This window comes from Phoenix dactylifera, chromosome 4 (assembly GCF_051530095.1).
Source record: "Phoenix dactylifera cultivar Ajwa chromosome 4, Ajwa_hap1_PhDact_Kaust_v1.1, whole genome shotgun sequence".
NCBI classification, from domain to species: Eukaryota; Viridiplantae; Streptophyta; class Magnoliopsida; order Arecales; family Arecaceae; genus Phoenix; species Phoenix dactylifera.
In genome coordinates this window covers 47998598-48021911 of record NC_143193.1, presented here as the reverse complement: position 1 = coordinate 48021911, position 23314 = coordinate 47998598, and the positions used below count along the sequence as shown (strand labels likewise).

Genomic DNA, 23314 nt, shown 5'->3' with positions numbered 1-23314 from the left:
GATTCGGTGGTGAATACTGACTGGTTTCAGCAAAATAAGTAATGTTAGTTAGACCTCTTCTACTACAAAGCAATCACCAGCACATTTTTTTTAAGAGGAAAACAAGGGCATTCTTCAGCGGGAAAAAAAAAAAACAAGGGCATTAGCATAAAGCGAGATGGATTGCTCCAGTTACATAAATAATAGATAATATCTAATCAAATGGCAATCATATCCATTCTTCCAGATGACAAAATTCCAAAACAAGAAAGACCTCTTCGTTATCAAGAAAAATTGCACTTCAGGAAACAAATATCCAAGAACATGACTATAGAAGCATCTGAGAAACCTCATTTAGACAAATTTAACTCCAATCTTATGAAATTAAAGTAAACCTGACTGAAAATCCTTGCAACTGTCATTTCGTGCTTCTCATTCTTCGGCAGCACTGGCAGCACTGAGATCCACGCTAAGATCAATGGTCTGCCAAAGTAAATATGCATTTGTTTCATATTGGTTGCAATACAATAATAACAATAATAATAATAAAAAAAAAAGATAAGTAGCGCATGCAAAGTTGGAAGGGAAAAATCAAATCTCCCTACAAAAATGTTCTGGTCTGAATAATAGTGTTGGATCTCCCATCTGAAGGTGTGGTAAAGTGCAACAAGGAGCAAAGGCAATGAAGATCTCATCAAGATGCTATGATCATGTGAAACTTTAAGATGGCAGTCGTCAAGACTCCGAAAGAGTATATACAAGAGGATTAGAAATGCAATAAAGACTTTAAAATCTTCAATGGGAGAAACAGGGGCTAAGGTAGAGGATTAGAATAGGTACACAAAGGCCCAGAAAAAGAAGAGCTAAAATACTTTATCTGGAAAGAGATAAAGATGAGTGAAGGCTGAAGACAGGGATCATGACATTTAAGGTTGGCCAAGAAACAAGAGATATACCAATGATGACCTTTGTAGGAGTTCTGTGACGTGTAAATGGATTCAAATAGGCTTGCATGCAGTATGTAAATGTCTGTAGCAATTGATAGCAGAACAGGATTAATAAAAGTCAAGCAACAGATATGGAAAAGCCTCGGTGGTGGTGGTTGTTTTATATGAGGCGTGTATTTAGCTGCACCTTTAAAAAAGAAAGGTATAAATTCAAAGTTAGATGGTGGGATAAGGGATGTAAGCTTCTGTAATTGTTATATTAGATTAGATAGCAGAACACAAGCAGCATTTATCTATACAAAGTTGTTGCTACATGGCAGCACTACTAAAGCAGTAATTGATGGTTGAAAATGGACAAGAGACATGACAAAAGGAGCAATAACAGCAGGCCTCTCAGACAGAAGTGGAATATTTGGTCTACTGGGTTCAATATTACATCTATGTATAAATATGAACTTCGTATTGCAAACATTGTATTCTGACAAATCTCTACGAGTGAGCCAGAAGTGTGACAAGTAGAAACAGCAGAAGTAATTTACTTGGTCCTAAGCAGGCAGCAACCTTTACTCTGAAGGAATAAGGGAAGATGAAGAGTGAACATTACCTTTCCAGTGATCTTGGTATAGATAGCAAGCACATCCATGACAGTTGATTCAAAATGTGTTGTAGCATCATAACTCTGCAATATTCGAAAATGTGTAAACAGGTATCCACGAAGTTAAGCAGGAGAAAGAATAATAGACTTACAGTTGATATGAAGCAATTGTCCAGCAAGGGTTCATTGACAGGTTCACATCTGTCGTATGTATCAAAAAATATCTCATCAACTGGGCCAAGAAGATCAATGCCCGGCTTTAGTTCTACTTGAGGCTGGTTAGTCTCAGCTTCTGTTGAGACAAACGCAATGAACTTCCCCTTTGGGGCAACATTGTGAGAATAAGAACAACAGAAAAGGTACCTGTTTGGTCAACCAAGGGGCATTAAAAAAGTAAAAATACAGTTAATTTGGAAAGAGAGCCTGATAGAGTTTCAAACGACACACACACCACTAGCCAACCCCACAGCCCAACAAACAAAATTGTTGGAGGAATTAACTCACATGTCTGACTTGCGACCCAGTTGTTTTTGTGGAAGTATAACCTGCACTGAGTGAGATTCATCGGTATTTGGGATAGGATGGCTCATTATAGCAATGGCTCTCGCGACTTTTCCAACCTTCTTAACCTATCACCAATCATTAAAACTCTATCTGTGAGTGGTTACTCGACTATGAAGCTCAGAATCAGAAACTACTCCAGAATTAAAAGGCAATGTAGTGCAAATCTTTCCAAAGGACTAACGAGATTTTGAGGTGCACCTCATGTATATGACCACTGGTGCTAGTTGAAAAACAGAATCAAAATACTCAGTTATTGAGTACACAAAATATAAGAACCTCTACCTTGTTTGGTAAATAGGAAGGATCACAGACAACTTTCTTACATCTTGCAGTTTCCCCTTCAGATGACACACCACAGACTTTTCCTTCCTCATCAAATTCAACCTGGCATGAATAAATTAGAGGCATCAATTCTCAAAATGATTCTAACAATTCACAGGACCATCCATGCATGAAGTACTCCTTGTATAAATCATAGAACCTGCAGTTATGCGGATAAGTATCAAAAAATACCTTGCACTCTGGTTTGTTCAACATGTACGTCCCACCATAAACAGCACTAAGGCGTGCAAATGCCTGCAGTTTCAGTAACACTCAAATTAAGTGGATGAGCATGATATTACTGCCAAGCTGTAGAGTTTTTGAGCACAAAACTGACCTGAGGGAGCTCTCCTAATCCATATAGAGGATAAATATATGGCGAACCTCCTTGAAAACGTGCTAAGGATTCTGCATAAAGCTGTCACAGGAGTTGACAACAAAAACCAGATGTATTAGCAAAAAAGTTCACGCGAGCAGACAGATTTGGGAAGCAGCTGGGATTGGTTCGCTAAAGAAAATAAAAAGTTTCAATTAACTGCATGAGAAACAAAATCTTGCATACAGAAGATGCATATGCATGCAGACACGAAAACTACTCAATGTCACAACTATCAAGCCTTTTCCCAATTATTCAGGATTAGCTTGACGAGTCCTCATTCTCCAAGCATCTAAGGCTACCTCTGGTGTTACTTTCAGGCATAAAAGCTGGCAAACCTAAACCATATATGGGTATTGTCTCAGCTGCAGTCCAGAAATGAAGAAGAAGAAATGTGGCAATTCATATTTAAAAGAATGGATCAAGGGAATGGTTTAAACAGAATAGAACATCTGAAACAGGAAACCAAGTACACAGGAAAATTGAAAAAAAAAAAAAGACATCGTATTTGATAGTACTAAGAAAATCTAATAATCCATCCTATTTTACATAAGGTGATGATAAAAGAGCCACAGGAGCTCCATCTTCGGTCAAGCCATTACAAGAAAATGGATCTAAATTATCATATACAAGATGCTTCCAGATGACCTCATGTAAGTGTTTAAAAATAATATATATGGTATTGAAAGCATATATTTCTTTACTATATTTAAATTATCGAAAAGAATTCCAAGTAACTAATGTTACATAAACCACTAATGATTATAAGATCATTGATTAATCATTGCGCATACCAAACAAACTTCTATATCATATTAGGGTGTTGTACTTGAGTTGCTCGGTAGTCTCTTCTTAATAACAAAGAAAATGCATATTGGATAGTGAAATCATTTTATTTGCAAGTGAGAATGCAGGGAAGTTGCCAGCAACTGAAACAACAATCATGAAACTTTATATTTTGGATAAGGATTCAAGTGATCTTAAAGAGCTTCTTAAAATTCCACTCAACAAGATAAAATAGTTTGCTGGTCAATCAACCGATGCCCTCCGAAGATCCACTTCCAACTCTTCCATCTCCTCCCAATAAATTAAAGAAATCTCCACAGACTAAACAATCTGCTATAAAAATATCAAAGACTCACAACAGATTCAGAGCAAGTGATAAAATATCCTCAAAGTTTGAAGTTCGAAGAACCATGCCTAATAAATTATGCTAACTTCATATATTCGTGAAAGGCTTGTTTTTTAAAGTTATCCCAGAGTCTGAATGTACCAAAACTCATCCACCAGTACGGAGGCAACGCGATGGACTAGACCTATAAAATATGCTATTAACTAGGCATTCTTGTCTCCCACATTAAGCCTAAATAAGGTCCTTTTCAGTTAGAATATACACAACAGCCATTTAGTAGAAAGTGAGGCTCTAGATGATTGTAGAAAACTGAATTAGTTTGAAACAATCAGATCTTGAAAGCATTTTCTTTGATGCGGAAAGGAATTCAACCTTCAATTGGGAGATATTTCTATAGTCTGAAACAAATGATCACGGCAAGACTTTTTAAAGTTAATTAGGAATCGTGTTTGTTTTCTGAAGTTACAAGACTATCCAAAATTTCTTATCAAGTGTGTATCAAATTTTCTGATTTGAATCTAAACTAAACATTACTGAAAAACTCTGAAACAAGCTAAAATACTCAGTTAATTATTTACACTAAATACCATCTTAATTTTGTATTCATTATTTCGTTATATCGGGTCAGGCAATTCTGAATTGAAAAAAAATAAGAATCAAGTTTAAACTAAGAAAATTGTAAATCATACTCTCAACAACAAAAAATTACCTTCATCCTTTTCACAGTATCAAGCGCAGGTTCATCTAGATAGCGATCATCTCTATGCAGTGCCAATGCATGACCAATGAAGTCTACTGTGTTGTCGTCCAAACCATATTTTCTGACCATTAAATTTCACAAACTTAAGTCAAATCTAGATATAAGAAAGTCCAAAACTAGCACTTATATTTTCATTATTTTATGATAGTAATAGGATACCGAACAAAAGAATAGCTAGTGAAGAAGCAAAAGATAGTACTCAAGAAAATAATGGGCAACTATATTGTGCTTCACTGCTTCCTGAATAGTAAACAGAGATCATCTGGCTAAATGGTGACTCTTCATGTAGATAAGGAGAAAAGGAAGTATAGTAAATGCAAGACAAATAATCCAAAACAATACCCATTTGCTAGGGCATTAGCATCCCTTCCCATACACCAAAGAGAAGCCCCAAATAAGCAAATTCTTTTGGTTCATTCCACCAAACCAGCTAATTCCCTTGACTACCGTTGAGCCAGTACTATAACCATCAGAATTATGGTAATGGAGTAAATCACTGGTCAGTTTTGGGACAATGCCTTGCATTGTAGGCTGTGCACCGCACCGCTGTACGAGTGCATGCCAAACATGGGCACAGCATGGCACTTTGAACCTTGGTTATAATCCATAGTATTAGCTTTTACGTGCCTGGCTATACTTGTCCAAAGGACCCAAAAATGCAAAAAAAAAAAAAAAAAAAAAAAAAAAAAATCACTGCAATTAACTGTCTACTCTAACAGTCTTACATGTGAGGACCCATGCAAGTGTGTTTAGTTCCACATTGGTTGTGTGCTAGATAGGTCTTGGGTACTTAAAGAGGGCCAAGAAAAACTAAGTAACACCTTCTGGCTAACCTTTTTGGTGGAGGTCCTTGGTCATTGCAAATAGTATCAGAGCAAATCAACCCATAATCCATATGTGACTAGGGCTAATGCAGCACGGGCTCCATAGTTTATCATTGTATTTGTGATTAAATTTGATTGGATTTGGACCCTTAGTCTGGTGAGAATATCAGAGCTTAAACTAGGAAAGTGGGGGTATGTGCGCATTCGTGCAAGTATGTTTGTATCCGCATTGGTTAAGCTTTACGTAAATCTTGGATACTTATACAAGACCAAGAAATCCAAATAGCATGTTCTAGCCAGCCTTTTTGGGTGAGATCCAACATCATGACACTCTTGAGGCAGTGTATTCAAAGTAATAACTTCCACAACATGCTTCATGTTCAAACCACAATACATATACTCTCACTTATGACCCCTCCATCTACAACAATTTTAATTTTACAAATAGCATGTGGAACATCGAGAATAAGAGTATAAAAAATAGTAAATAGATCAATGATAAGCAAGAATAAGTGCATAGACTAGCAAATAATAAATATTTATACCAAAAAAGACCAATTCCGTAAGCAACTCCTTATCCCACACAAAAGAAAGTATTAGCAAACAAGGAATACATTTCTGAATTTCAATGTTGTGATAAATCATATTTACTCATGTATAATCATATTGATGACTCCCTTTTGCATAGAATATCCTTTGGACCTTACACTACAAAGAAATATATCGGTACATGCTTAGTACTTGTTATGCAAATAATAAGTCTTCTTTGCATGCTTCGGTATAGCTAACACCTTAGATGCAAATCTAACAATTTGATTGTTGCAAGCACCGCAATGGAAGATTACCTCACATCAAGTAACTTCTTGGTTTTTAAATAATAGAAAAAAGCTAGTTGCTTTCATCCTTGAGAATGCTACCCTAATGAATTCTAACTTTATTGCTAGTTACACAAGACTTCCACAATGGAGTTACGTAGTAAGGTGCCATGATGAGTATGGAGTTAAACCAATTATGCAAAAGATCGGGAGCTAACATGAAGAGAAAAATGATGGCTTTTGATCTTATGCAACCTGATGTCAAGACCATTATGATCAAGTGGATGTGGTTGGAGGGTTGCTTCTCCCTAAGAGTTGAGGAGGGGAAGGAAAGATGTTTAGGCCTGGAATCAACTAGGTTGGAGATAATGAGAAGTGATAGGTCACATTTGACGAGTAAGCAGCATAATATGAGCTGTTTTTTTCTCCATGACTTGAGAGGCAAGTAAAAGATTTGGGATGGGTTCAGAAGAGTGGGATTCTATGGTGAAGATGAGTGGTTGACAAAATTTGCCATACCGGTCTGTACCGTACCGTACCGGTACCGAACCGCTATATAGTTTCGTACTGTGACGATACTTAGTAGGCCTCGCTGTCTCGTACCATGCCGTGTACCGACACTGCAACAGGATGGTATCGGTATGGGATCCAATACCGAGACGGCGAACTTTGGTGGTTGGTGTTCTTTCAATTGCGAGAGAGAGAGCATGCATCACTTCACCCTTCTATTGTTGAAGCCACTAGATTCACCTTGCCACCATGTGACAGGGTACAAAAGGAAGAAAGGATGGGAGAAGAGGAAGCATTAACACCATTGTAATGAGAAACAACAAAGGCCATGAGAAAAGAAAGATTATGAGTAAATTTTTCTAGTGAGTGAAGCAAGGATAGTAGAGACAAATGGGGATCAAGATAAAACAGATTCAAAATTGCTGGCTTCATCTCAACCCTCTGTAGCATGTGCTTGGATCTCAAAGCCAATCTTCTGCCTGCACACACAAATAGACATACACACATACATGGGCGTGCATGTGGATACTTAAATATATGTACAAACTCTTACATACATGTACTTCATAACATAAAACAAAGTATTGGCCTTTACCCATTGCTATAAGATAACTTTTTAGAACCACCTATAGACTATCATAAAACAAAGCATCCACCAGTTACAACCCCCTATCCCCCAGAGGCATGCAAAGTAGATGAAAATCAGAAATCCAGTAAATTCTATGCATATACACCTTAAGAAGTTAATGTTCAACTAATCTGGCCTCTAAAAAATTATAATGATGGTCATATTGAAGAATGTTGAGTACATAAAAGGATCAAAATGATTACAATGTTGGGAGATAACTAATAGAGTAGCCTGAGCAAGCTGGCAATGTAGCATGTTCCATATCCTTCCATTTCTAGAAGGTTAGTACCACACCCGGAAAACAAATAGACAAAATTCAAGATTCAAGCACTCAAAGATGCACTTATCATGTTCCTATGATAACTTAATTGCTTTTCAATTAACTTAGTATAAGACAATTACATCAAAAGCTTCACTGGATTAGGATTCTTCTCCAGACATCAATAGTCTCAATTTGTATGAGGAATTGGAATGTTTTCACCTTCATTGCTAGCTTTCTTCGGCAGTGATTGGCTGATTAGAAAAATATGAAAAGCCAATAAATTTCTAAAAATGATCCTTTCGATTGTTATCGTGCTATCCTGATAATAAAAATCGTTGTCTTATACACTCAGAAAAAAATAGAAAAAATTTAGAATAAAAAATAAGTTGATATATATAAAAGAGAACTAGTATGGCTTGAAGATTCACTATTTACAAACATTAATTATAAGAGAGCTTCTTGTGGGGAAGTAATTAGGTAAATTGTCAAAGATAGGCAATTACGAGATAAGTTCTCTTGTTGTCACTCTTGTAAGGTCCAAACCTCCATGTGTTTTTGGATCATTTTCATCATAGTCTTGGACATAAATAAAGAACTTCCGAGCTCGGCGCTTCTCAAACAAACCCATCAAAGGAGACCTGAGTGCCTCCATATCAGTTGCAGGAACCTTATGAATCTATTTCAATGAGAAAAAGGTTGCCTGAGTTAAATTTAAAAATCACAGAAGGTCAACATAAAAAAAAAAAAAAACAGCCACAATCTTTAGAAAAAGGGCAGAACTTAAAACCCCCAAGAAGAAAAAATGAAACGGTTACCTTCCCTTTGTTAAAAACATAACTTCCATCTACAGCTTTGAAGTACAGATACTTTGTAACATCTGTATGGATGAGCACACGAACCAAGGTACCATTGGCCATCATAAACTAGCAGGACAAACATAATACAATGAGTTCAAGTTTTTAAAAGGATAGCTAAAATAAAAGGAAATTAGTTTAGAGCAATCTACTGCATTAGTGGCCCTAATAAACATATATAAGCAGATGCATCTATAAGAACATATTTACAGATGCATAAAAACAACAAATACATAATCATGATGTAGCCACCTGCCTAGATGGGTGACTGAAAACCTTGATATTCTAAGTCCCATCTACTACCCAGAAGGTTACCTGTCTTCCCAGATAACCATCTAGAATAACAACAATTTTAGAACTCAGACTGCGCTTGCACATGCATGTATACATGCACCTATATGTGTATGCATGTATATGGATGCACCGCATGCATGTTCTTAAATAAGTTATCCACATATACCAGTCTGTAACAGAAGCAGAGACAGAGAACAACTAAGGAGAAAAAATATGGTTATTAGAGTGCAGAGAGAGATTTAAGAAGGCAAAAATGGAGAGGTCAAAATGGGGATTGAGTCCCATTTAACTAGATTTAATATGATCAGAAGGAGAGTGAGCACATGAAACTGTAGAACAGGATGAAATCAAATCAATGCATAGTTATATATTGACACACATGTATGTATGCATATGTGGATTTGATGCGTTTAGACACTAATATGTGTGCAAGCATGCTATATGTTTGTGCACATCAGCATGTCTAAATGGATTTTATATGTACATGTGCCTATTTGTTAAATGCAAGATTTTCACCAAAATTAAGGTTAAAGTGAGCGACCAATTAAAAATACATAAGCTTCTATAATAAATGCCTACAAAAGCATCAGTTGATGCAGGATTCAGATTTGTGCTGATTTAACAAAGAGGAGAGAAATATCCAACACAAAATAGATATTGGCGCTGGGGGGGGGGGGAGGTTGAACTTGAAAGGTTTGGGGCAAATGGCCACAACAGATATGGCCTTAGAAAGGTAACTGATGAAGGATTCATAAAGCTGAACCAAATAGCTCTATAGTAATGCTCAATGATTCGGGTTATGGTAATGTGTGGACATGCATGTGTTTGTACATGCAAACATGAATTCCTATCGAACTTGCACTCCTATCAACTTAACATAAGCAAGACTATTTGTGCCTTTAATGCTTTCGATGAATGCCAATTCTCAAAGGCATTTCATTACCGCATAGTTCACTTCTTTCATGGCTACATTTATATCAGAAACTGATGATATCTGCATGGTCTAGGCATGCCTTTTGGTCGGTGCTATTACTCCATTAGTTACTTTACATTAGTTACTTTGGTCTATACCACATAGTTATTACTCCTTTTAGTCTAGGCACTTCTTTCACTCCTTTTGCTTAACAAACCAGGTTCTAGCCAAGTAAGAAAGATATGTTTTTTCCAGATCAGCAAGGAATACTATGGAAATCAGAAAAAAGAGAGCAGACACAAAAAAAAGAGAGCTCTTCTGCATTGTCAATGATAACATACAATTGAATCTTTTTCTGAGAAAAAGATAGGGGAGGGGAGGGTTTCTTTGGGTTACCTTTGTGCTATAACAAACAGAAGCAAATAAGAACCCAGCCACACACTTTATTTCTTGCAGGTACTCATGGTTGCTAAGAAGGAAATTTCGCCCCATATGAAACTATCCAAACTAAATTTCCATATCAAAGTTTGATGTTTCTAGATCAAATCATGAAAAATTAGTTATATCGAGGGGGTAAACATTATGACATTTCTACTCAGAAATGAAAAGCAGGAAAGAAGCCTAGCCCAACAATTTTATGGAAGAAACTTTGATAAAATGGAGCATATCATGGAGATGGAAGGAAAAAAAAAAGGTAAGACACTAATTCCTGATGGACAATTCAGGCCACGAACCACATGCACAGCTAATTTCAGGATATAAAAGCAAACAATCATCTAAACTACTCCTAGTTATTAGATTATCAAAGCAAAGTGGAATAACAAACAAGATCCACTATGCAAAGTAATAAAGCAAAGATGCATGCATATCACGAGATATGTGTTGCTTTCTTTAGAAGTGCATCACTGCATACACTTTACACTTGAATATTGTTTTATTTTATGATAAGACAAATGTCAACCATTGTGAACAGTATCGTGAATTATGAGATCAAAAAATAGGAGGGGGAAAACCTTTGGGATCATATCAACATTGTAATCTCTGCTGGAGCCCAGATGTGCTGGGGGGCTATCATTTCCCTGGAACCTCTTCCAAAGCTGCACAATGAAGAACAAAATAATAATAATAATAATAATAATAATAATAGGAGACAAACTTGATCCATATAAAAAAGCAATCTCAACATACACTCATCAAAATCCTTGACCCCAGATGTCTATATATGTAATTGACAACACCATTTTGAATGGCATGTGTTGGGCAATTATCATGAGAAGAGATATAGCAGTCATAGAACTTGGCAGGTGCATGCAGCATGTTAAATGTATTAAATTCTTGATTATTCAAACAGATAAAATATTTGTTTTCTTGCCTGAATGAGATTGAGTGAGGTTGACTCCCCTCCATAGTAATCATTCCTGTCCATGTGCAGGACCTAGTTCGTGATATAAATATAAGTCAAGAAAAAGAATGATAATAAAAAAGGGAATATATCATTGCTTGCATAACTAGTCAGTGCTGCTAATAGTACCAGTCAGCGAAAAAAAAATATGCAGATTCTTTTTAAGCAATATACAATGATGTGAAGATGTCATATGAGGACATTGTATAAATTTACAACACCATGCAAACAATCAAGAATGCAAAAGATGTAGCAATCATTATTCATGCGATCACATTAATAAACAATTTTACTAGGAACAGCAAGAAAGTTAAAATTAGCTTAGGCAGATATGTGGAAAAACAAGTATTCAATGCAATTTTCAAAACAATTTATGTATTATGTTGACACCCACAGATATAGTACGCACAGGGTTCAAATAGAGAGAATTTTGATGATGAAATCAATAACATTCACTGACTTGTCAGACTATCATCTACATCATCCATTACAAGAGACTGCAAATTCTGTGCATCAAATAAGCATAGATTCCACTTGATGCATCCGACTGAATTAATCAAATCAAACAAATCAAGATCCATATCACAAATATTCACATGTGCCAGTTATGATCGAATATGAAATCAAGAAATCCGTGCACATAGCAGTAAAATATAGGCCAAAATAAGTGAAACAAACTTGATTCGGAACTCGAACTACCATATTTGCTTCTCTCCAAATTCACAGCCAAAGCCATGTGTTACCCTTTCTTGATTTTGACTCTTCGCATCATATTGATCCGATCGACATCAATCTACATTACCAATTGTAACAACAACTACAGGAAAAAACTACAAAAATATCAATAGAGATAGCACTCAAGATCCGCCGATAGATATCAAGATCGAAGTCGATCTCGATCTTATGAGTACCAGAAAGAATGCCCAAATCCTCGCACAAAATGAACATCAAACCAACACTTGAAATCAAGAAAGCAAGACGAGAAACGAGGCCGAGAGAGAGAGAGAGAGAGAGAAGAGGAAGTGGGGATGGGAGAAGACCTTCAGGCCATCGACGGAGAGAAGACCGCTGAGAATGCACTCCTTAAGGCCGGTTCCGAGCACTATCACGTCGTATTCTTCATCCATGGCGACGACGCCGACAGAGAGAGAGAGAGCAGGCGGCGAGGGGTGGAGAGGGGTAGCCCGGAAACCGGCACCGAATTCTATTTTATCGGTTTTAAAGTAAAAAGAGAAAGGAGTTAAAAAAAACTAAAAAAAAAAACAGGTAGTCAAAAGAGAAAAGAGAGAGAAGGTTTGTCGAAGACGGAGGCGAGCAGTTGACACGAGAAAGAAACGAATTGAAGAGGACTAAGCTTTATCAAAGCAAAAAAAAAAAAAAAAACGAGGACTTGGCTTTTGCGGTCATCTCTAGTAAACGTTGGTAAATGTGAGATATCTAGGTGGGAAAGCCAAGAGTCGAGATTTGGAGAAATGAAATCTGAATAAAAAATTATTAACCATGGATTTTCAAGAAAAATCATTTTTAAGCTTTTCTTTGCAAATTAATATACATCCATGGGTTTTTGGATGATTTCATCCTAGACCCAAGATTAAGCGAGGTGATACAATTTCTTTTTTCTTTTTGTTTTTTTAAAACAGTAAAGAGTTCTAATCTCACCTATCCTATACCCCCAATCCCCTTTTATCTGTCCAAAATCTAGGTCTCCAAGCAAACTGAAGCCTAATGCTCGGCTCGCAGAATTGGGTGATCGAATCTTACGCCTCCTCTATGACGCATAAATTTGAAACGTTCGGTATGTATGAGGCACATATTTTTTAGTCAATTTCTAATACAAATTTGATTAAAGTCTTGAGATATCTAAATATTCATTGTTCTAGGGAAGAATAAGTCCAACCTTTTCTTGCAAAATTAAGAAATAAATGGACTTTTATGCAAAATTCACTTTAGAAATAAAAAATGCTAATGTGATAGGAAGTCCAACAGATCATAACAAAATTTTTGGAATTACTATATTAAAAATTTTGAACTTAATTTTTTATGTCAATTGCTTATTTGATGCTCTTGCTAAACCAACTAATGGAACCATTTAGTTGCTCGCAGTCTCTTCATATATTAATGATATATTGGTGAATTATTTAGGATCAATTCAAGATGATTTTTGAGGGATAAGAAAATTAAGGTATGTTTATAAATTTTAAATCAATGATGCTATACAATATTACTAGTGAATTTAATTGGATTCAAACATCTTTTATGGTTTTTTTTTTTGCTTAATAAAAATATATAATGTATCTATAATATTTTCATATCCAAATTATATTCATTTTGAACTTTTGGTTGAACTCCAAACCTTAAACTCTTACTAAATTTTTCTCGAATGTTGAACTTATGACTATGCTGTCTATTCTTAAGGAGCCAGAAGAGCAACTCAAGTTTGAAATTTTTCCTTAAAAGAAAAAGTTCGAAGCTGGTTTGCATACTATTGCGGGGACAAGATGATGAGATTTATGTGATGAATGATAATATTATTTTGCTTCTCAAAGGTATTAGTGAATTATGTGATAGTAAGTGACTTCAATAGTCTACATACAAAAGATTCATACATGAAACTTCTAAATCCTAAATCACCGTCTTCCAATAGCTAGGATGATCATACAACAAGCATTTCATTGGCACGCATACATAAGAAGCTTACGGTGTCAAAAGTTAGATCTGTGCCCAGTCCATTTGACTGACGGTCCAAGCATGGTCGTCTCCATTTAACTTGAATATCAAGTCATTTGTATATAGTTGGTATATTCATATTTTATTCAGTTTGAATCCATATACAATTCTATCAGTCCAATTGTTGAGATTCGTTTAAAGTGAGTCAAGGCTCGTTCAAGTTTAGACCTCATCTGATCCACTAACATGGTGTCTTGAGAACGCCTATAAATTTTAGGAAAAAAAGGTTGGTCCCAAGTGTCCACAATGACACACACACAATTGGAACTATATTCAAATAGTCATGATGCTTGAGTAAGTTGGATTCTCTTACTTGAATCATCAAATAGGTTATGACAATGACATCTCTCTCTATGTATATTATAACAAGAATTCCTTCAGTCCAGCTCTAATTTTATACATTTGTTGCTTTCCATCACCTCTATTGTAACTTTCTTATTTGTTGCATCCATCACTGTCTAAGAAAAGGACACTTTCATTTATTCACATAAGTATTGAATCCATCATGGTTCAAGACTTGTGGATAGGAGAAAAATAACACTTTCATCGCCAATTCACATAAATATCAAAAAAAAAAAATTTCCTCGATCGAATTATATATTGATCATTAACCTTTCTCTAACAAGCATCACTAGTAGTTTCCACCGCCTGTCCAGAGTTAAGCCCGCGGAGTTGAAAAGCCACCTCCCCCCTCACCCCCGTGGAGAAAATGCTCATAGCCCGTCTTTTATCATATAAAAATGTTGATGAATAATGTTATTAGTGTGATTATTTGACTAAAATGGCATGCCTTATGCACTAACTACCTAGTCCATTTTTATTGATTGCTAGATAGCGAAATGTCGCACACTAGTTGAAAAATCAATCTCAAGCTTAATGATTGGAGTGTATCATTCTGGTGATAAACTTATTTACAACCAAGCTTGCTGTGAGAAATTAATGAGTGGATCCAACCTAACCTTACATGCCGGGACCGGCACTGGGCCTGAGGCCGGACCCAGCTTTCGGTTGGGTCCGTGCCACGATAAGTTATGTATGATTAGAGAACAACTACTTGTCTCGTGATCAGGCTCTTATGGCACCCAAAGCCAGACCACTTATTAGCATAGGGTCTTAAATGGTTCAAGGGTATAATTACTTGAGTAACAAAAGAAACATGTAAATTGGTACAAATCCAAACAGTCAATTGATTTTTTTATTCTTCAATTGAGTTTTTTTTCCTCTACCTGCCAACCAAACAGTCAATAGTCGGACACATGCTTCGCCGGATTAGAAATGGAACTCAGCGTATGCAGAATAACTTGGGTCTGTTTGATTGGGCTGTTGGAAGTAAAAATTTTTTAAGTGGAGTTTTTTATAAAAAATTATTTGCTGTTTTGTAACTATATTTTTAAAGTGTTCTAAAATTTAATATGTGCTTGATAAATAAACTAAAAAAAATTTTAGTATGATAAAATGACTATAATAAATATTGCATAGTATTATGTACAAAATATAATATATATTAATACATAGTACAACATTACTATAATGTAATATAATATTATTATAAATATAGCAATATAATATTGTATACTATAGCATAATAATATAACATAATATATCAATATTAATATAATATAATACTATATTTACAGCATAATATAATAATAAATATATAAAATATTATAATAATTATTATTATTATAGATTAATATTTTATTAATATAATAGTTTTAGGAATAATTTTTGTAATTATAATATTTTATTAGGAATATTTTGATCTAAAAAAATTTATAAATCAAAACAGCTTTCCGATGTATGCTAAAAGTATTTTTTCGAAGGTTAGAGCTTCTTTCAAAAAAAACTGTTAGCTTTCTAGTACATCTAAAACAGCTTTTTAATTTTTTATTAAATATTTTTATTTTATTTAAAAATATTTTTGGAGAATCAGAAAGTACTTTATGGTCCAAAAGCTCTACTAACTGGCTTTAATAATTCCAGTGTGACTTCGACCCACATTAGTTCCGTTCCGTTCCGTTTCCACCCCATCTGACCCAAAATTAAATGGGTCGACGCGGGTTATCCTTCATCCCAAAGACTCGGCCGGTGGTGGCTTTGGTATTTCCTTTTCTTGGGTGGGCGAGAGGCGGTGGCCTCTGGATCACCTCTCCGCCTCCGCAATCGCGTGCAACTTCACGCCTCTATCGCCGCCGCCGCCGCCGCCGCTGCCGGACCAGGTCAGTCTCCCCTCTCCGCCCTCTCTCTATTCCCCCATCTCCTCCCCATTTCCATGTGCCCCCTTTCTCTTTCCTTCCCCTTTTCTTTTCTTTGGGAAAACCCTACAACCAACAACCAACCTACTCGTCTATCGATTGCTCTGCATACACACACTAATCAATTATGGATATATAAACATATATAATTTTATTTTCGTAAAGTTGGTACTCGTCACCTGCTTATCGCTGGTGCAGTTTCTCTTACTGGCTTCAACGATGGATGGCAACATGACTTCTTCTTCTCCGCATGCAGTCGGTGATATTGGCGATACTGCTGAAGGTAGCTCGTGACATGGACTCCAACCACTTCTCTTTTTACTTATTTCTTCATCTTTTGAGCGTCATCATTTGTATTTTAGATGTTTTCTGGATGCTTTCAGTTCCTATGCTCTTCTAGGTCCGGTTCGTAATTAATTCACTCATGTCTCTTGTGGCTTCTGTACTAAATTTTTTCTATCTTCCCGTGCACCTCCGACGGTAACAATTGCTTGTGCTGCTGGAAGGGGGAGGTTGCAGAATCTAAATCTAATAGTGATGCATCGAGACTTAGCTCAATTGATGGCAAGCGTTTATCTTTGTGTCTTTTCAAATTCCATCATGTATCTGTAACTACAGTTTTTTTTGTTTTTTTTTTCCGTTTGGGCAATCTTTCAGGAGCTTGGTCGCATGCATTGCATGAGATCTCGACCTTCTTAGCTATCTCTCATTTACTTTTCATCTGCCCTCATCAGTTTGATTGGAATCTGTTGCCGCTAGATTCTGGATTGGGGTCGGACTCCGCCTGCAGTACTCCGAGGTCGGTTGAAACCAAGGTGGAAGGCGGGATCAACCTGCAAAAGAAGTCCACTTGCTGGAAGGTTTCCGGCCGGAGGGCCTTCCGTTGCTTAAGTTAGAAATCTAGAGCAACAGTGGAAGAGAGAAAATGAGTAGAGAGGAGTAGTAGATTGCGTACATGAGGGTCCCCTGTTATCTCTTTATATGGGATGAAAGCGGTATCCATTATTTGATTTAGCGTGACGTGCCATAACTGTACGATTGTGGTTGATTGCGCTTTAACAGCATAGTAACGGCTCCACATGATTAGCATGTGGCGATCATCGTGCCAATCATGCATTTACTGTTGTACCAGTTTAACTGTCGATCCTTATTGCACCGAGCAAAATAGCACGTCGATCCTTACCGAAGTCATTCATCTCAGTCATGGCCGAGGTCAAGGAGGTTGGCTCAATCCGACGTTAGGATGACCAATATCCTCCCCATCAGAATCATCGATCTGAATCCATCTTGTGGAATCTGTTTTACTGTTTCTGTCACGTCTTCATGCTTGGCATTTTATAGTTTAACATAATAGTTCCAGTTAACAATACAGCCGATAGTTGACAGAATTTTGGATGACACAAACCTGCATGAACACTACATTTTTCTTGGTCTGCGTTTTGCCATACACCTTGCAGACAAAGTCATTTTCTATCACATTTAAATGCTGAATAGAAACGTAAGATGTGAAATGTTGTATTTCCTGTTAAATTCTGTCACAGAATGCCCTGTGAAGGAGCGATGCCAGGAGCAGAGAGAAGCCCTTCCAGGAGAGCCCCGTTGTGCTATCTGCGGACGTTATGGTGAATATATATGTGATGAGACAGATGATGATATCTGCAGCAAAGAATGTAAAAGTACTCTTCTTGCTAGGCTTGCCAGTACCCAGAAGCCAGCTTTGGACCACAGCCATCCTGTAAAACTACCTGTCAGTGACGAATGCTTTTATGTTAGAGATGATAATAGACCCAATTCAGAATCCACTGATCAGATTGAATCTTTGAGAAGCAAAATCGGCATTTGTATTAAGGGGAACTCTGTCCCTGCTCCAATCTTGTCCTTCTCTTCCTGCAATCTTCCTCAGAAGCTTGAACAAAATCTTGAGTCTGCTGGCTACTTGATACCTACACCAGTTCAAATGCAGACCATCCCTGCTGCACTGATTAAGAGAAATATGCTTGTTTCTGCGGACACTGGTTCTGGAAAGACTGCTTCTTTTCTAGTTCCCATAGTTTCACATTGCTCGAATATTCGACTTCAGCACCTTGCAGAACAGAAGGGGCCATTGGCAATGGTTCTTGCTCCGACTAGAGAGATTTGTGTGCAGGTGGAGGAGCAGGCCAAGGTTCTTGGAAAGGGTTTGCCTTTTAAAACTGCTCTTGTGATCGGTGGAGATGCCATGGCTGGGCAAGTATACCGAATTCAGAAGGGTGTAGAGTTGATTGTTGGCACCCCTGGAAGGCTGATTGATCTCCTAACGAAGCATGACATCAATCTAAACGAGGTTTCTGTTCTGGTTTTGGATGAGGTGGATAGCATGCTGCAGAAAGGGTTCCGGGATCAGGTGATGCAAATCTTCCAAGCCCTCTCGCAGCCTCAGGTGTTAATGTTCTCAGCAACTATTTCTGAAGAGGTCGAGAAGATGGCAAGCTCAATGGCTAGAGACTTGATACATGTCATATGTGGGAAGCCGAGCAGACCCAGCAAATCAGTTAAACAGGTAGTCATTTGGGTGGAATCTAAGCAGAAGAAACAGAAGCTTTTCGAGATATTGATGAGCAAACAGCATTTTAAACCACCCATTGTGCTGTTTGTGGGTTCAAGACTAGGAGCTGATCTTTTGGCTGAAGCAATTACTGTTGTGACTGGATTGAAAGCTCTCTCAATTCATGGTGAGAAGTCAATGAAGGATAGGAGAGACAGTTTGAGGCTGTTTTTGACAGGAGAGATATCTGTTCTTGTCTCGACTGGGGTTTTGGGGCGTGGGGTGGATCTGTTGAAAGTACGGCAGGTGATAGTTTTTGACATGCCGAGTTCAATGGCGGAATATGTTCATCAAGTTGGAAGGGCATCTAGAATGGGAGAGGAGGGTGTTGCAATTGTTTTTGTGAATGAGGAGGACAGGAAGCTCTTTAGGGAGCTTGTTCAGTACCTGAAATCTTCAGGAGCTGCTGTTCCACGGGAGCTTGCAAATTCACGTTATTCAGTAGGCCCTTTTCCGCTGAGCAGCCGACAGAAGAGGAAATATGGTTATTAAAAGATTCTTGCATGGCAGGTGAGAGACGCATGCATAAATTGGGTCCTTGCTCACCAGAGGTTGTTTTAACAGCTGCTGGACCTTCAGATAAATTCTTTTAGTTCTAGAGGTGGTTCATGTCAGTCAAAGAGCCTAGGCATCTCGAGTGCTGGTGGATCTGCATACAAGGTTGAAGGAGGGATCAAGATCCTCTCTCCAAAAGCAACACCAAGTATGCATCTTCGAGCTTTCAATTGTTCTTGGTATTTTTTGCCTTAAAAAAATCTGTTCTTAGTGTTTTTCTTCTATGAATAAATTAGCAAATGACTTTGATTTTTCACTTTGTTATTTTATCTACCTTGGACATCAACCACAGAAGCTCTAGGAACATTTCGAGGTGTCCTCTTGGCTGTTCGTTGCTGGCATTTTGTGCTTCCTCGGATTTCTGCTGCTTAATTGATTTTCTTTTAAGAATTATGAATTGCAACTCAGGAAATTTGGATAGCGCAGTGCTACTACAAGTTTTACTTGCACAATTTTTGGATATGGGATACAAGATGGGTATGCAAAATAGTTTGTGACTTTCTTTTATGAATTTAGTGAAACCATGGCTAACACAGAATATAATACTAATCAAATGGAGCAAGCTTCTTTTATAAGATTTACAATTTTTACATGTTTTGTGCATTCCAGAAGGTGTAAAGGGAGTGAAGGATGAGGTGGCCTGTTGTTTATTTTTGTGGAGTTCCAAAACTTATGTATGACATAATCAGAAAATGATGAAACATCTTTTCAGACTCCTAAACACTTGCTCATAATAAGTTGTGTGTGATGGGATAACTTTGTTTTGACTTTGAATATTTCTGTTTCCAGTAGTCATGAGGAAAATAAGGGAGATAAAATGGCATGTCTGTGGATACATACATACATGCATATTTATGTAATTATGTATATTTTGTTATTATATTCTTATCGCTTTAAGTTCTCTATAAATCCAAGTAGTATATCACATTCGGATAATTCATTTTATTTCTGGTCATTTGAGAAAATAAGACAGATTGATATATTGGAGTCTGTGGCTGCAGGCTTCTGCTTCTGTTTTCATTATTGAAAAACAAAAAACCTAATCATGCATGATTAGGATGTAAAAGTTCAGTGGTTTCAGCATTTATCTTCCTTAATAGGTCAATAAATGTGGCTTAGAGGCTATGTTTGATCAAAGGTTGTATTAGTAATCATGGTTCCTCTCACATTTTGGAGCAAGTCTTGCCAGAAGATTGGTCACCTTCTAGCTTACAGGTGCATATGCAGTAACTGAATTCGACCACCCTTGGTACTGTTTTCCCTTGAATCGTCTTACTCATAGAGTGCAGAAGTATCTAGATAAAATTGGGATTTCTACTAGCACTGTGTTTTTTTTCCCCATAATTGTTCCAATGAAAGAATGTACTTTGTCTCCAACATATGCTGTTTTTGCTCCACAGCCTTTTAGGTAACCTGATTTTCCCATAGGCTAGTTTTATTAGGAACTTATTTTCTGTTCTATCGGTGCCAAAAAGAAAGGATAGAGTTTCAGGTCCAGACATCACCACCACATTGTAGCTTCATTGTTTCAACGAAGCTTTGTGACGCGTTTCACTTCTCTACTGTCATCTGTGTGGTCTAGAGGAGATAGGGTTTGGGCTATACGTCATGGTTTCGTGCATTTTATGCTGTAATCATATTTCTTGTAGACTGCACTTATTGTGATTTTTCACTATTCCTGCCAAATTCTGGTTCTGAAGCTGACAGTGATCTTTTTATTCCTTTTCATATATTACTTGCAGATACTTTCCCATAGCACGTTGTTTTCTACTTTGAGAGTTAAAATAATTACAAACAGTAGAACAATTCAGCTCTTTTAAGAGTAATGGAGATTTTTCTTGGTTCGACAGGTAAGTCATGAAAGAATTAACTTTGAATTTGGAGGATGAAAAATTCAGGGTCATTTGCATTGATATAGTGAAACTGAAACTTTATGCTGGAATTCCTTCAACTGGCTGGTGTCTACTTCTGCAGGCTTCTCCAAAATCTGGGATTGTTTTGACCATGACAAAGGCCTGCAAACCGAAGTCATACATGTTGCCCCTTGCGCAATTATTACTTCCAATCCCGACTTAGAGAAGTCTTTGCACAATCTAAAAGCCTAATCTACATGGCGAAGATAAGAAGTTGTGCTGACAAGGAGGTGCTCCTGAGAACCTGAGAAGATCTACCTTCTAAGATGGATCTGTAAACTCTAGGTGTCTCAGACTACACTCCTGACAGCAGTATACCAAGATGGGTTAGCTGAACACGTCTTCGAACGTATATAACACTATGCATGTTTTATTTAACCCAAGATACAAATGTATGCTCTTTGCTCCATGAACATTTTGTGCTGTCGAGTTTGTGGTGTATGTTGCTTCATCAACTTAAAAGGCTCGTTTGGTTCGCGGGAAGCATTTTTCCTTATAGGAATATGATTTCTGGGAAACAAATTCCTAGGAAGAGAATGCTTAGGAAAATACTTTTAGCATGTTTGGTTGATCATGGAAAAGTGACAAATTTTCAAAGTACTTATGTTTGGTTGGCCATCCACTTTCCTGGAAAAGTTATGTATAATTTCTACTATGCCCTTAATAAAAATTAGGTCTTTAATGTCTTTTTAATGCTGAAGGGTCTTTTTGGGAAAAAATAAAAATGGAGTGATTCCCACGAAATGTGGGAATCATATTTCCATGGAAATACAACTTTCTCATCTCTCTCCTTTGAAAACTCCAATCAAACAAGAGGCATCTCATTACTTTTCCGTTGACCACACTTTCCTCTCTATTTTTTTTGCGAACCAAACGAGCCCAAAGATGATAACAATGATGCATTTTATTAAAAAGGCATATGGGAGTGCAGTACCTGTATGCTGGCTTTGCATTATAAACAGTTGATTAACTGGTTTATATTAGTTGTGACGAGCTAGCTCCTAAAGAAGATATGATGATACAATGAGTTGATTCCATATTCGGTTGAATTGGAAGTCGACAACTACTCTAGGGTACTGGGATACTTGCAGCTCTAGTAGCTCATCTTAATTATTCAATTCCTCTATTATTCGATGGAAAAGGTGAGGTACTCAAAGAGATGGCTTTTCAAGCAAGATGAGTGATAATCCAAGTTGTCGTTCTTTCTCCTTATTCATCATATGGCTGTTATGCTATTGTAGTTTTCTCTACCTTCAGAGAGCACCCATCCGCCATCGGTTCACTAAACTCATATCTATCATCTCTTTTGAGGTGAGATCAGTTGGTCTAGAAAATAGAGTGAAAGGTCCAGGGGAAGGCGGTGGGTCATCCAAAAGTAGCTCGGTTGTCAAAAAGTAGCTCCTCTCTCAGGTGTAGTCAAAAGGAAATTTGGGTGGCTCCTTTGTACAGGGATTTGCGGGTGTTGGTTTCTTGGGTAGGACTCATCTGGGCAAAGTCTTATTGGCTCGATCCAAAATTTTTTCTACTGCTTCAGTTTCTTTATCCGAGCTTCAAGCTATATGAAAAGGTTTGATGTCCACATTACAGTAAGATCATCTTAGAAGAGGTCTCTACCATTGTCATTAAATGGATATCAAAAGTCTCCACGGTCAGCTCACCTCATCCTTTGCTTCAAGTTATAAATCAAGCTGTATTGCAACTACAACATTTTGAGATTTTTTGCTAAGGCGGATGAATCATATATGTCTAATATGAATACATTTAAAAAAGTCAGCATACAAAATATTCGAAAGGGAGGGCTGAAAGCTGCACTGACCATTCACAGCACCTCATTAGATTGATTGGCTATGAAGAGGCAACCCAATATGCTGCTCTACTTGCATACAAATATGGACCTTATTGGACACTTACTCTATATTGTACCAATTTCTGTTCCATATTGTTGTTTCTTGGGCCTTAGACCTTCCAATTAAAAGAAAAAAAAAAAGAAAAACAAGAAAACACACTAGCTAAAGAAAGTGGTTAAGGTTTCCAATCATGTGTCATATCTAAAATATAAACACTAAAGTTACAAATACAATTATTAAATCTTACAAAATGATGG

The 23314-nt window shown here is 37.1% G+C and overlaps 2 protein-coding genes across 9 annotated transcripts; one reads left to right on the top strand and one right to left on the bottom strand.

Moving 5' to 3' along the window:
- Positions 1 to 142: 142 nt before the first annotated feature.
- On the bottom strand, positions 143 to 12501 carry LOC103715484 (guanosine nucleotide diphosphate dissociation inhibitor 2). Its single transcript, XM_008803119.6, has 13 exons — positions 12217 to 12501; positions 11147 to 11209; positions 10788 to 10871; positions 8529 to 8636; positions 8217 to 8389; positions 4624 to 4735; positions 2744 to 2824; positions 2599 to 2661; positions 2368 to 2469; positions 2026 to 2150; positions 1674 to 1884; positions 1531 to 1605; positions 143 to 462 (listed from the first exon to the last, which is right to left on the bottom strand). The coding sequence occupies exons 1-13, from the start codon at positions 12301 to 12303 to the stop codon at positions 412 to 414; spliced, it is 1335 nt and encodes a 444-aa protein (XP_008801341.2). The 5' UTR covers positions 12304 to 12501; the 3' UTR covers positions 143 to 411.
- A 3460-nt stretch (positions 12502 to 15961) lies between these two features.
- Positions 15962 to 21807, top strand: LOC103715465 (DEAD-box ATP-dependent RNA helicase 41-like). 8 transcript variants are annotated; one of them, XM_088720247.2, is made up of 6 exons: positions 15967 to 16122; positions 16357 to 16441; positions 17700 to 19445; positions 19590 to 19774; positions 21040 to 21147; positions 21272 to 21807. In XM_088720247.2, the coding sequence occupies exons 2-3, from the start codon at positions 16378 to 16380 to the stop codon at positions 19232 to 19234; spliced, it is 1599 nt and encodes a 532-aa protein (XP_088576373.1). In that variant the 5' UTR covers positions 15967 to 16122; positions 16357 to 16377; the 3' UTR covers positions 19235 to 19445; positions 19590 to 19774; positions 21040 to 21147; positions 21272 to 21807. The 8 variants fall into 8 exon arrangements, with proteins under 8 accessions (XP_038989563.2, XP_088576373.1, XP_038989569.2 ...); XM_039133641.3 differs by lacking the exon at positions 19590 to 19774; XM_039133635.3 differs by lacking the exons at positions 19590 to 19774; positions 21040 to 21147 and having other exon boundaries at positions 15962 to 16122; positions 21148 to 21807.
- Positions 21808 to 23314: the final 1507 nt, after the last annotated feature.

Excerpts from the sequence above, each read along its gene's own strand:
- LOC103715484 (XM_008803119.6), bottom strand. The coding sequence starts at position 12,303 with ATGGATGAAGAATACGACGTGATAGTGCTCGGAACCGGCCTTAAGGAG. Across the intron at positions 2,662-2,743 it reads GATTAGGAGAGCTCCCTCAG|GCATTTGCACGCCTTAGTGC; the intron begins GTCAGTTTTGTG and ends CTGAAACTGCAG. Across the intron at positions 2,151-2,367 it reads CTTCCTATTTACCAAACAAG|GTTAAGAAGGTTGGAAAAGT; the intron begins GTAGAGGTTCTT and ends GATTGGTGATAG.
- LOC103715465 (XM_039133635.3), top strand. The coding sequence starts at position 16,378 with ATGGATGGCAACATGACTTCTTCTTCTCCGCATGCAGTCGGTGATATT. Across the intron at positions 16,442-17,699 it reads TATTGGCGATACTGCTGAAG|AATGCCCTGTGAAGGAGCGA; the intron begins GTAGCTCGTGAC and ends ATTCTGTCACAG.